The sequence below is a fragment of the Neodiprion lecontei genome, chromosome 3 (genome assembly GCF_021901455.1).
Source record: "Neodiprion lecontei isolate iyNeoLeco1 chromosome 3, iyNeoLeco1.1, whole genome shotgun sequence".
Taxonomy (NCBI): Eukaryota; Metazoa; Arthropoda; class Insecta; order Hymenoptera; family Diprionidae; genus Neodiprion; species Neodiprion lecontei.
The window spans coordinates 26,719,135-26,731,411 of NC_060262.1; the positions used below are offsets into that span (position 1 = coordinate 26,719,135).

Consider the following 12,277-nt stretch of genomic DNA (forward strand, 5'->3'; position numbering starts at 1 on the left):
AAACCCTCTTGCTTTAAAATTTTTCGTTCATAACAGAGCAGATGCCTGAAAGTTCTTTGAAGATCCATCAGACACGCTTACCTTGTGCATAAACCAATTCAAATACATTTCGTACGCGATATATTTACGATATTTCTCCGAGGCTTTGTCCAAGTTCCTCACATTGCGTATAATTTCGCGAAAATATTTCAGAATGTAATGCATATCGTGCGTCGCGTATTATACGCATGAATTTCCGTTGAAGATGAATTAATTCACGGTCCTTTATTGTAATAAACAAATTTTTAAAAAAGGGTGAAAAACTGTGCAAGCTTGAAATAATAATAACAACTTGATGAAAATAAAGCGATGCGAAATGTCTCGTGATCATAAAATTTTCTGAAGACGTGCGAAGCCGTGCAGATCAAAATTTCGTCGAAAGATTACCGTCGTATCCGTCCGCGCAAACCGCGAGATTGGGATTCGATTCTCGAGTTGCAAAACCATATTCACAAAAAATTTCAAAAATGGCTAATTTTTTTTCCTTCCCTCATTTTAAAGTATAGTAATTTGCCGTGATACTCACTGTCAGATTCGGATTCCGTTTCGTACAATGCTGCATTCGCATTCTCAAAAATTTCTTCAACCTGCTGTCGAAATTCCTCTGAAACAAAAATTTGAAGAAGATTTAAAATTTCTTTCGTCATATCCAATCACCGGATGCACATTCGATACCTACCGATAATATATAAGGTCGACAAATCAGATGGGAATAAATTTTAAATGGAATTGAACCAGTGATTTGGCCCGTCGTATAACGCATGATGCACGCTTTAGAGCACGGACAATCAGTTATATACATGGGAGAGTAAAAGGATCACCGGGTTCCCGGAGGCTGAATACGAGCTTTCGCTAATGGGCATTATATTTCGAATTTGTATTATACGAGAGTTCGGATTATGGGCCCGGCCGTCACGGGCCTAATAACTAGTCTGAGGCTCTCCGCCCATCTGATATACGAAAAAGGGAGCTCGCGTATAATGTGCGGAATAAATAATAATCATCATAATGATGTTAGGAGAGTACGAAAGCTGCTGAACTAATGCAATGCTTATAGGTACGTATAATGGTAACCGCTAGGCGCGGTACGCGGGACATCAAACATACCGCCGAACCTCCCAGGCGTCCCTCCTCCCCCCCCCCCCCCCCCCTCCCCCCCAGCCACCCTGCGCCCTTTCCACCCTATCGTCCTCCCATACGCGATACTTCGACCAACCGAGCGACTGGCTCAGGTATATCTACGTACCTACTCATGCCTCGAACGAAAGTAACTACATAACGAGAACTAATCCTAAGGAGACTGAACAAGCGGTAAGATATGACTAACGATAAGCTGGTTGGACTTTGCAATAAAGGCCAAGTCTGACGAACGAAATGAAGCTTGACGCTTGCGCGATGCGAGTTCTAGAAGCTGTGTCCTTTTCTTGCTCACAGAAAGCGTAAGCACGGGATTTCTAGCGTCACGATGTCACGGCATAACTGAATCGGTGAGGTTAGCGTGATTTTTTTATGAAATTCGCGGGAGTGTTTCAAAAATTCACCGATCAGGAAAAAATTGAGATGGAAATTTGAGAAATCTCATCCATGCTCCTTTTGATTAGCAGAATGAAATGAAATGAAGTAAAGAATATCAGAAATTCGAATCTAAAATAATAATTATTCGATTTGAAAAATAAAGCCCTTGCACTTGAGTGATAACCGTTTAAATCTCACAGTTCGTACGTTTACCGGTTGTATAAGGATAAATAAATTATATACCACAACCTCACTGACTTACTTGCAGTTGTTACTGTTTCTGTGAGGAAGAAGATGACACGCCTAGAACGTGTGTCTACTGCACGAACGAAAAACTGTATTATTCCGTTCGGCGGACTCGGCCTTCAATGCACAGAAATCGCTTTCTACTTAGAGAGTTTCGGTAAAGTTCGGCCTATACCGACTGCGTTAAATGTTACTTATTTTCACTAATATCAAAGCCTACGCATCACTGATGTGAAAATACCACAGCCAGTGCAATTTTACATGCATTGCAGAATACAAATATCTATAAATAAGTTTTGTTTTACGCAACAATCAGGCCAAATTTTGTATCAGTATAATTGGGGTAAGGGTCAAAACTTGACTGGCCGAGATATCGAAATTTCAAACATGCGGGAATAAAATAACGACAGATGAACTGTTCGAAATCTTGATTTTTCAAAATGACACTTTGTAACAGTCAAGTCTAATCAGTTTATTTTGTATGGGCGTTTCTTAGTAATTTGAAAATAATTTCAAAAACATATATCCTAGTCGGACATTGAGAATCCTGTTAAAAATGTTTTACAATCTGCCGGAACATCATCTACTTTGTTGTTAAGTTCTTAACTCTGTCATCTATTTTAGTCTCTGCCTCAGCAATATCGCAGAGCCTTTGATACTCGGCATCTTGATTATGCGGATAATCCGGAAGTCCTTTAATGGGATTGATTAAACGTCTGTCTGAGTTATTTCTTATTATACATAGCCCTAGATACTGTCCACAGTAAATTATCCGGATTGTGTTTGACGTGGTATCGTGTTGATGAAATGGTAATATTGAATATCTTTCTAAACCGAACAAATCCATGACACGTATTTCAATTTCATATACATGTACTTGAAAATATATTTTGGTGGTTATTGTAGGATTTCTAAAAGTCACTTTCAAAATCGGTAGTCTGTTGGGCGGTAGCCCTGGCCACCCTCCTGTACACTTAATTTTCAAATCGATTCAAGTTACAGGTTAAAAGAAATTCAATCCGCTGCGATAAAATTCATTTTGACTATATTTATGCCAAGATATATTTTGCTCTAAAGAAGCAACATAACACATTTGTTCTATAATAAATTTCGAATTTGATATAGATACCTCCTAGGTACACGTTGGGTCAATTGTCATGGAAGGCCATTTTTAGCTAAACAAAAGGGGTGTGTACGTCTGCGTGACAGAAAACAAGTTCGCAAAGAAGTAATTGAACACGAATAAAACTCAGCGTACGTATGAATGCTCCATACACGTTGGATATTTCACAAGTTGACGCGTTGTTATGTGGTATGAAAACATATCGGCCGACCTTTTCAAAGGTGTTCTTAACATAACTAAAACTACTAGTCATTAATTTCGGAGGTCAACTGTTCCACTCATGCATTCAATGGTATTTAATTATCCGTGTCAGCGATGCATTGTAGAGAGTTGAAGTGCATAAATACTTGGATAAACACGCGTAGCACACACTAATGAACATAATAGAATTGGAAATGCTGGTATATATTAGACGGATATGTTGAAACCGCAACAGTCATTGGAATAAAAAAACTGAATTGCCCCAATGATCAACAAGAGTATTCTGTCAAAAATGACTTGAACATAAATTTGCCTGGATTATTCAAAAAGAATCCGTTCACTGGTTATATAAAGTGTCCCATGACTTGATACCCAAGCTTTGATAGTATGAGTCAATCAATAATTCTTCAAAAAGGAATTTCGAGGAAATTCAATTACTCTCGGAGCAGTTAGCATCTACCATTTGTGTGTATTTGTGTGCGGGTGCGTGTAAGATACGCCCAAATTTCAAATTTCTCAATAATTGTTTTATGTATCGCAAATTTCAGAAGAATGGCTCGGCTGATTTGGACGAAGTTTTAGTGATACATCAAGTATTCGGCAATCGGGAGAAACGAATTTGTAGAAACGATACCTTGTCACCACATTTCAGATCGGTGTCTACTTCTTCACTGCGTACAGTCACTGCGTTCGGGAATCCATCGGTGAGGAGATGTACCCCTCGCCCGTGAGTTACGACGAAATAAATCAGCTCATTAAAAATACCAAGGAAAATAATTATTCCGAAAACACACTGAAAGTGCCAGTTTTTTGTCTAACACCGTTGTTTAGAGAGAAGGCAAAAAGATATGGATCATCGACGTGGGATCCGCGAATTAGTGATGAGAACGAGTGTGAATGAAACGAAAGTGATGTTGAGATGGAGAGAGATAATGAATGCCGATAAACGAGATTTTTATTGGTTTCAATGAGGCGATACAAACCGTATCGCAAGAGAACGTTACGGAGACTGATGATTTTACAGAGCAAGAGAACACATAGATTATACACATACATGATTTCGAGACAGTAGACAATACATGAGATATAGCTGATAGGTTTTGAGTCGCGACACGGGCAAGAGGCGAGATTTGACGCAGAGACGGCAAGTAAACATTGCACGCGAGTGTGCGTACATGTGTGAGGACGATTTTGAGTGTCGCGAGACACACATTTAACTATTCGATACTTTGCCGAAACAATCGTGTAACATAATTAAATCTTGAATATACAGAATATTAAACTGTGATCGCAATATTTGCTTACAGTTTTACGGAGGAATGGCCAAACTCATATAAATTCAGTAAACCCATCGCCGAGGGCTTAGTCGCCAAGTTTGCTAAGGATCTACCGTTCGTAATTTTTATTGTACCATCAATCGGTAATTTTTGCCATGTCAATTGTTTACATTGACTTTTGGATTTTAGTATGTGTGTGCAAAAATATTTTTTCGTCACTACGCACGTACCTGTTGCAACTAGGTATTAAAAGTTTTTATAAACCACCATTGAAATACGCCCTAAGAGTTATAAAATGTGAATCGTCATTTGCCGTGATGTAACTTGGTGACTTTATGCAAAATCATCAATTCGTACGTGCGAGATAAACCGGACGAAAACCGCAGTAAGTTGGAAATGAATGCAGTATTTAGATGTTGCTTTGTCGCGGTAACGTGGTGAAAACTATAAATGGCTAAGGTAGGTATGCTTGGTAACAGATACAGGTAGGCATCCTACACTGCAAATCAATTATAGTTCATTTCAGAATGTACAAAGTTGCACTTAAGCTTGGAGAGACATGGCGCGCCATGGAGTATTTTGGCCACTTCCAATGGGATTTCGAAAATGCGAGCATTCGACACTTCTGGAAGCAGCTTGGACCTGAAGATCAAAAAAAAAATTCCCATCGGCATGCGGAACATAGATTGAAATGATTATTGCCTCAAAATGGTCACAAGTCTTCGAAAATTTATCTTCGGGGATGCCCAATGCGAACGAAACACGGACTAAACGACGACACTTTTGATCAGATAAATCCGTATTTCTACATTACACCTTTGAAAGTACCGAAAGGTTTATTGATTTTTCATTCTTTACATACTTTCGTATATTTCAGCCTTTACCTTATCCATGTAACTCTGGGCCTGGTATTCTCCATCTTAGTTCTTTGGGTAATATGGAAGGTATGTCATGGATTTGCAGCCCAAATACTTCCTGTTCAACAATTCTAATTGACCTCCACACCACAGCACAGACAGATCATAGTTGACAACTGGAATTCGGTTCCATGCGATCTAAATCCATGACCTCGAAAGCATCTCAAAAGAGTTCTTCAAAATAGGTACTGTCACGAAAAGAAATGTAATTTGCTTCAATCTTCGTTTTGCAAGTTTCTGTATACCTGCACCTCGCCTCCATTCGAACTGTATATTATCACGTACTATTCCATAGTATTTCACACTTCCACTGTTGAAAAATTTATCACCTTTCATACCATTTCTTGACTTTTCGATCCACGAAATGGACACGTACAGATGAAATAACTGTAATCACGAAATTTTTTCCACCATATTTAAACAATGTGTAAAGACAAGAGCAGAGTTCACACATGCCCGATTCATCATCTCTTGTCTTTTGAGCAATGGTTTTAATCAAATATGTGCAATCGAAACGCAGATTGAGTCAACATGAGTGTAGAAGAATTTCTAGTTTTCTAGAGCTGGCCAACCTAGAAGATCTTTTTCTAGACATTAATATGGCACAAACAACCGTATAATTGATTAATGTGGTACCTTTGGCTTTAATGAACGTATTTTACCACTGAAATTTTGAAATGACTTCGATCGGCTTATGAGCACCCGTTTGTTGAACTATAAGTATCGCACAATAAGTCACCTTTTTTCCATATTACTGACATTAGAAATAAGTTGTAGGGATGCTGCTCCGAGTTGTCTCGAATAGACCGTTGAGTATCGATTCATTGTGAGCACACGTGGTGAAAATATGTAAATTCAACTATAATTTGAACTTGCGTATTTTATTTATAAGAGGAATAAGAAAGAATCCTTGAACACAAATCACCCTCAATGTAAGTTTCAATAGTTGACGTCTTTTCATATTATATAAGAATACATCGGCCAAACGCTCGAGGAGGTTCAATGAACGTTCAGAAATGCTAATCACAATTTTCAGTGAGAATGAAAAATGAAACCTTGAAGTGATTTTGAGTCGACTGTTTTGGATTCTTGAATCCATTCGTCAGTTTTATCGCATTCACCATGCATCATTCAGTTGTATTGAATCAGTATTTCGATACTTAGAACACAAAAGAACATCCATAAGTAAACCTGGAATCAGGGCAAGAATAAATCGTGAACAGTTCAGCTAGCATCTATAAAAATCATAGCAAAAATTCAACGATCTATTTTCTGTTTTTCTCCAAAAAAAAAAAAAAAAAAAAAAAAAAAAACCAGTCCTTCGCCTACCTTACAGTCAGATTCAATACGTCACAGCGATAATCGTACGAAGCCAAGTGACCTGGTCGCTTGGCCGAGTTACTACGCGTAGACTGAGCCGCTACAGCGATATGTATTATGCAAATAAATGAGGGGTATGTCTCGACTCGCGTAACACAGCCTTACAGCGTACAAGCGTCGCAATGACGAAGTAGTCACCTGGTCGTAACTTTTCATTATTCAAAGAGGAATTCGCTGCCGCCGTAACAAACGGCGAAGGTCTTGTCCCTAGTTTGGCCAAGGCGAGTGCGTGCCGCGCCTATAAGGGTGGTCGGAGTACCCCGGGTGAGTTTCGCGGGTTCAGAATTCTGTACGCCCTGCAGAATCCTCTCTGATCTCCGGCGATCTGGGGACCCAGGATACGACCCGAGGGAATCAAGAGACGGACAGAGACGACAAGCGAGAGCCAGCGAGGGAGGGAGGGCGAGAGAGATATTCGCTCATCCCTATCCCTTATCCCTTTTCGTGGCTCTCCCCCTGGCTCCGCGCGGCTCCCAAAGCCCCGTAATGAAACCGTTTTACCTTCACCCTTCGCAGTGGTCCTGCACCACAGAATGCCTCGGCGGGCTTAACTATATTATTCCACTACACGTACACGGCTACACGCACGCATGCGGCACAAATACGCGGTGAACTTGTATCCGAGGTCTGTCTATACACTCCGTTGTAGGTACGAGAAACTCGGCTCGAATCCTCCAGGTCTTCTGAGAGATTACTACTTGTAATTACTTCAGCCCTGGGGACCGCTTCTCAGCCGTCAGAGGGTCTGAATTTCCTTTACAAAGTGTTTTGATCATCGTCGCGGACGAGACCCTAATTTTCAATCGACTCGTCGACGTACGAGTTCTATCCTCAATGGATGAAAATTGTCGGTTTACTGTGAAAAAAAGAATGAATCAAAAGTTCGGCTGGGTTGTAATTCACCATTGACGAATCTGCGATATAACCTATGGTAATTCATATACAATTTGAATGGTTGTTTATACCATTCCTTGGAGTAAATTATAGTGTATAAAAATGATTGTTCAACATGCTGCGTTTCAGAACTACAGCAGCTCTCCAATTTCTAAAGCTTCTAATGCATCAGAATTGTTAATATTCCTAGTTGTAATAATTAGTAACATCTTTTTTTTCGTATAAGTGTAAGAGAAGATGCTCCTTTTCATTCCAAATATAAATTTGAAACATCCTGATTATATTTTAGTACGTAGTTACATTGGGCGAGCTATTGTTTCAAATATATTAGGGCCTAATGCCAATACCAGAGCAACTAATCATTTTCCTGCCGAGAAACGAATGATGTCTGTAAAAATCGGAGGGTTAACAAACATAAGAGCCAAAACCTCGATCAAATGATGACCGCTAGCAATGGATTGGTGGATTAGAAATCGATACTCCGTTCGTGAATTCAGTTGTAATAAAAATAAAGGAGAAGAAGTGAAAGAAGGGGAGAAAATCATGCTTTTCGAAACGGTATTCATAATACACACACTTCAACTTCCACCTGCGTCACAGACGACGAGTATTATTGTTTCATATTTTTTGTTTTTTTTTTTCCATTTTAATTTCCTATTTCCGATCCCGCCAATTAATGCCAACCGAATCCCGTTCGCCATCCATTTAGGCATAACCAAACTCCAAAGGGCCCCGACTGGTAGCGGTGGCACGTGTACGCGGCAAAAGGTTCCGCTCGGAACATTTTGACGGCTCCGAACTTGAAAGGCGGAACGGAACAGCTTGTCGAGATACGGATCTGACCAATCATAATACCGCATAATGGCCACTCGTCCGTCCGTCCGTCCATCATGAGCGCCAACAAAAGCGGAAATTAGTCGGCTCGGTTATGATTCTTTATTAATTGACTGACATTTCCGTCATATTATATTGTATACCGCGTACCCTTGCCAGTCCCTCAAGCCGAGCTTCGGGGCACAGATTTAGAGATTCTTTATAGTGGAAGTTAAAAGCAGAAGGGATTTTGTTAGCTGTGATCAGCTTGCTTGAGGCAATCCTTTGCTTTTTCTCCTTCGAAAAGGTACCACTGCCAGAAATTTCCGGCTTATTGAGGAAGCGTACCCAATTCGAAGTAAAACTATAATAATCGATATCACGAAGTTTCGCAAAGAAATTAAACTGTCTAAAAACTATCAAACTCGAAGCAATCAGTGTGGTAAATATACATGGATTTCACTGCGTAACGATTTTCACCGGAATTACACGGTTTTTGTGTGGCTTCGGGGTCGTTCAATAGTCAATAATCAGGAAATTCAGACTATTTTATCAATGATTACAACGATGCAGGTAGATATAACTGAAGAATTACTGTTTTAAACGTTACGGTATACTAGTGGGAATCTCATTGAATGCAAAAGTTATGTAATCGAGAACATACCTCGGCTATGGGAAGTGAATTGAAATTTCTCCCATACCGTCGACATCGATTTATCGAGTTTAAATATGCCTGCATACGACGGTGAGATTGAAAGTGGTATATTAGGTATTACGAATTTTCGGCTAACATTTATCGATGGTTTTATAGATCAGAGTTCTGCGTAATGTCAGAGTGTAGAAATACCCGTGGGCAAAAAAACTCGCGTAGTAGAGTTCGGACGGCTTTTTTCATTTGTAACGTTGTGACGTGCGACGAATGAAACGGCTGGCTGCTTCTCTAAAACTGCAGCATGTCTCGAGGGTCCTTTTCCGCCACCCTGTTTCCACCTTCCATCACGGCAAACCCTCTCTCGCAACCTATCCCGAGGTTTGCTCGTAATAATTACGCGAAACCACTAATTACTGCCTGGCAGTAATCTCGGCCCCTGCACATTCGCATCGCCCACGCATATAAGGGTGTAGGAAAGAATGCGGGGGGAACTGGGTATACGAGTATACGTACGAAATCCGAATTGAAAGCGTGCGCGGATGTAGAAATTATACCGAGGATCCGCGGTATCGGGCTTTTATATTCCCGCGTTCTTTGCAAAATCAAGTCACGTGTACCGAACTGCGTGCTGCAAAACAAGAATCATTAAGTACCGTCCTCGAATATGAATTGAAAAGATCCTTTTCCGACCATTGTGAGAAAGTTGAGGAAGCCAATGGCGTAAAAGAGAAAAGAAAAATTCACCGAACAAGAAAGAAGAAGAAGAAGACGAAGAAAAAATCGATAGATGTCGGCAATTCTCACTTTCTGCAATCCGCCCCTATTGTGATGTACTTGAAGACCGAACTTCGCCTGAGATTACGCCAGGATCCTCCATTGTTTCTTCCACTCGATGAGTTCAAGAACCCGGACAAGGAGAAGCGGATCCTCATCTCGACAATTGTCATCGCTACATAAGCCGCGTGTATAGCTGAAGACCTGGAGAAAACTCGACTCGAATTCACCGAGTTCGCAACGCGATGAGGGAAAGCGATGTAAATGCCACCGTGCAGGGCAGGTTGATTAATTTTTTAGTCACAAAGTGCACCAAGCGCCGCATGCCGTATGCTGCAGGATTCGCGCACCGGAAGCGATGGCGGCGACTCTATAAGGGCACGCCAGAGGCAGCCGGGAGAAGTTTGCGATTGGTTGCCAGCGAACGTTCGCATATTAACCCCCTTACCTCACCCGGCAGTACCTTCCTACCCTCATTGACATTCCAACTTGAACCCCAAGGGCTCGACGTGAATCGTATATTGTGCGGTAAAACCGGCGTCGCGACGCGACGCGTCCCCTCGGGCGAAACGGACATGGCGGACGTCGCGTTGCATTGCCATTTCTAAACCCGTATATATCGCACGTGTATCCAACAGGTATCGGTGCGAGTCGATATTACGCGGGCAAACTTTCGATTCCGCAAGGAAGCGGTTGACTTTCGCCCTTTGTACCTCCTCGTACCACTGCCAAGTTTTTCGACGGCGAAGCGGTCCTTGTATCTCTTCGACGTCGAGCTTCCACAGTTTTTCCTCCCCTGCATCTCCGAAGGCTTTAAAGTTTTGAAGTTGGGTTAGGTTAGGTTCAGTCTATCAGCCGGTGCGGCGCTGGGCAATTTATTCATCGCGGAAAGCGGCGCGCACCCCATTTGCCGCTCACGTGACAGCCATTTTAATTTTGACCCCCCGAGGGCCTTTGAGTCTCGTCCCCCGCGGTAGCGCGTCAGCCTTCAACGACCCTCTCATTCCCCGTTCCCCGTTCCCCATATCCCATTCTCCGTTCTCCGTTCTCCGTTCTCCGTTCTTCACCCTTCGCCCTCGAGGCTCGCCCTCTCTCATCATCGCTGCCCCGTCTATCTCTCAATCTCAAATCGAATGAAAGCCCGGGATAACCGCCAGCGTTTAATTTCAGGATAAGCCAGGGATAAGTTCAGGCCCCAACCCACTTCTCAGCCGGTGAACGTCGAGCGTTGCTGCACCGATGTGCACGCTGCACACACCCAGCGGGACAAGAGAAAGATCTGCATGTGCTCCAATATGCCCGGCCATACGTTTGATTGCGAGTGACGCCTCTCCACGCACGTGACGTCGACCCGCCATTGTTTACTAATATTGTTTGTTTGCAGCTTCTCTATACTATACGCTACCTCTATGGAACCGATAGAGCGTCATATCGCGATTTTGGGGGTGATTGAACAATAGTTTCGAGATATGCATATACACACACATATATATATATATATATATATATATATATATATATATATGCATATATACGTGTATACGTACGTAGGTTCAATATTTGCTGATTGGAACGCACACGTGTGTTCTATGGGCGAGATACGACCGCCCACGCGATCACAATTCCTATTGTAAGGTTTTCTGGACTTCTCTTCGTCCGATCACCGATAGACAGTTTTCAAAAACAAAACCAAACACCCAAATAAAATGAATTGGTCACTCAGCTCAAAACCTCTGCCGTTTTATGTTTTGATTTTAAAAAATTTCAGCTCTGATACATCGTTGATACGAAACTTTATTATTTAGCAATTTAATATGAAATCGTAATATATCTCTCGTTCTCTTTCAACTTACGTTATAAGTGTTATAACCATTCTCGTAGCTTTTTTTTTTCTTTTTGTTTGTTCATTCGAAACAGTGATGCACACGAATTTGTGTTTATAAGAGAAGCAAAAATCGAGCTATGAATGTTTCAATACCACTACTTTTTCTTCGATTCGCCACTTGAATCGCAAAAATTAATACGATTACTCGACAAATTTTACAATTTTACTTATATCTGAACGGTACGTTTCGTGTACTATGCAGACTCTTATTCACACTCAACTATTTATATTTATACAACTTACTCGAAAAGCTGCTAAAATCACGCCCGTCCGTAAATCACATTACAATACCTAAGACACAAGTCTTGTAGAATGAAAATGTTTTCTCTCGTTACACATCCCTTTGCGATAAGAATATTGAGTTTGGAATATTATTTCAGTGATTAAAGGTTCAGGTAAAGGTTTAAGAATAGTTGGTAACAAAGGCAAGAAGACAAAAAGAATAACGAAACAAACATACCTAACCGCGCGCATCGGCTGTTTGACAGAAATTTCGGAGCTTGAGGAATCGGCATTACGGTGAAATGAAAAAAAAAAAGAAAAAGTTAAAAAAGAAAAAAA

The 12,277-nt window shown here is 41.1% G+C and overlaps 1 protein-coding gene across 1 annotated transcript in view; it reads right to left on the reverse strand.

The window, feature by feature from the left end:
- LOC107224861 (Fanconi anemia group J protein) overlaps positions 1–12,277 on the reverse strand; it is a 70,537-nt gene that overhangs the window by 13,846 nt on the left and 44,414 nt on the right. Inside the window, exon 4 of the mRNA XM_015665080.2 lies at positions 566–643. Within this exon, the coding sequence (XP_015520566.2) occupies positions 566–643 (78 nt within the window). The remainder of the gene's footprint in view (positions 1–565; positions 644–12,277) is intronic.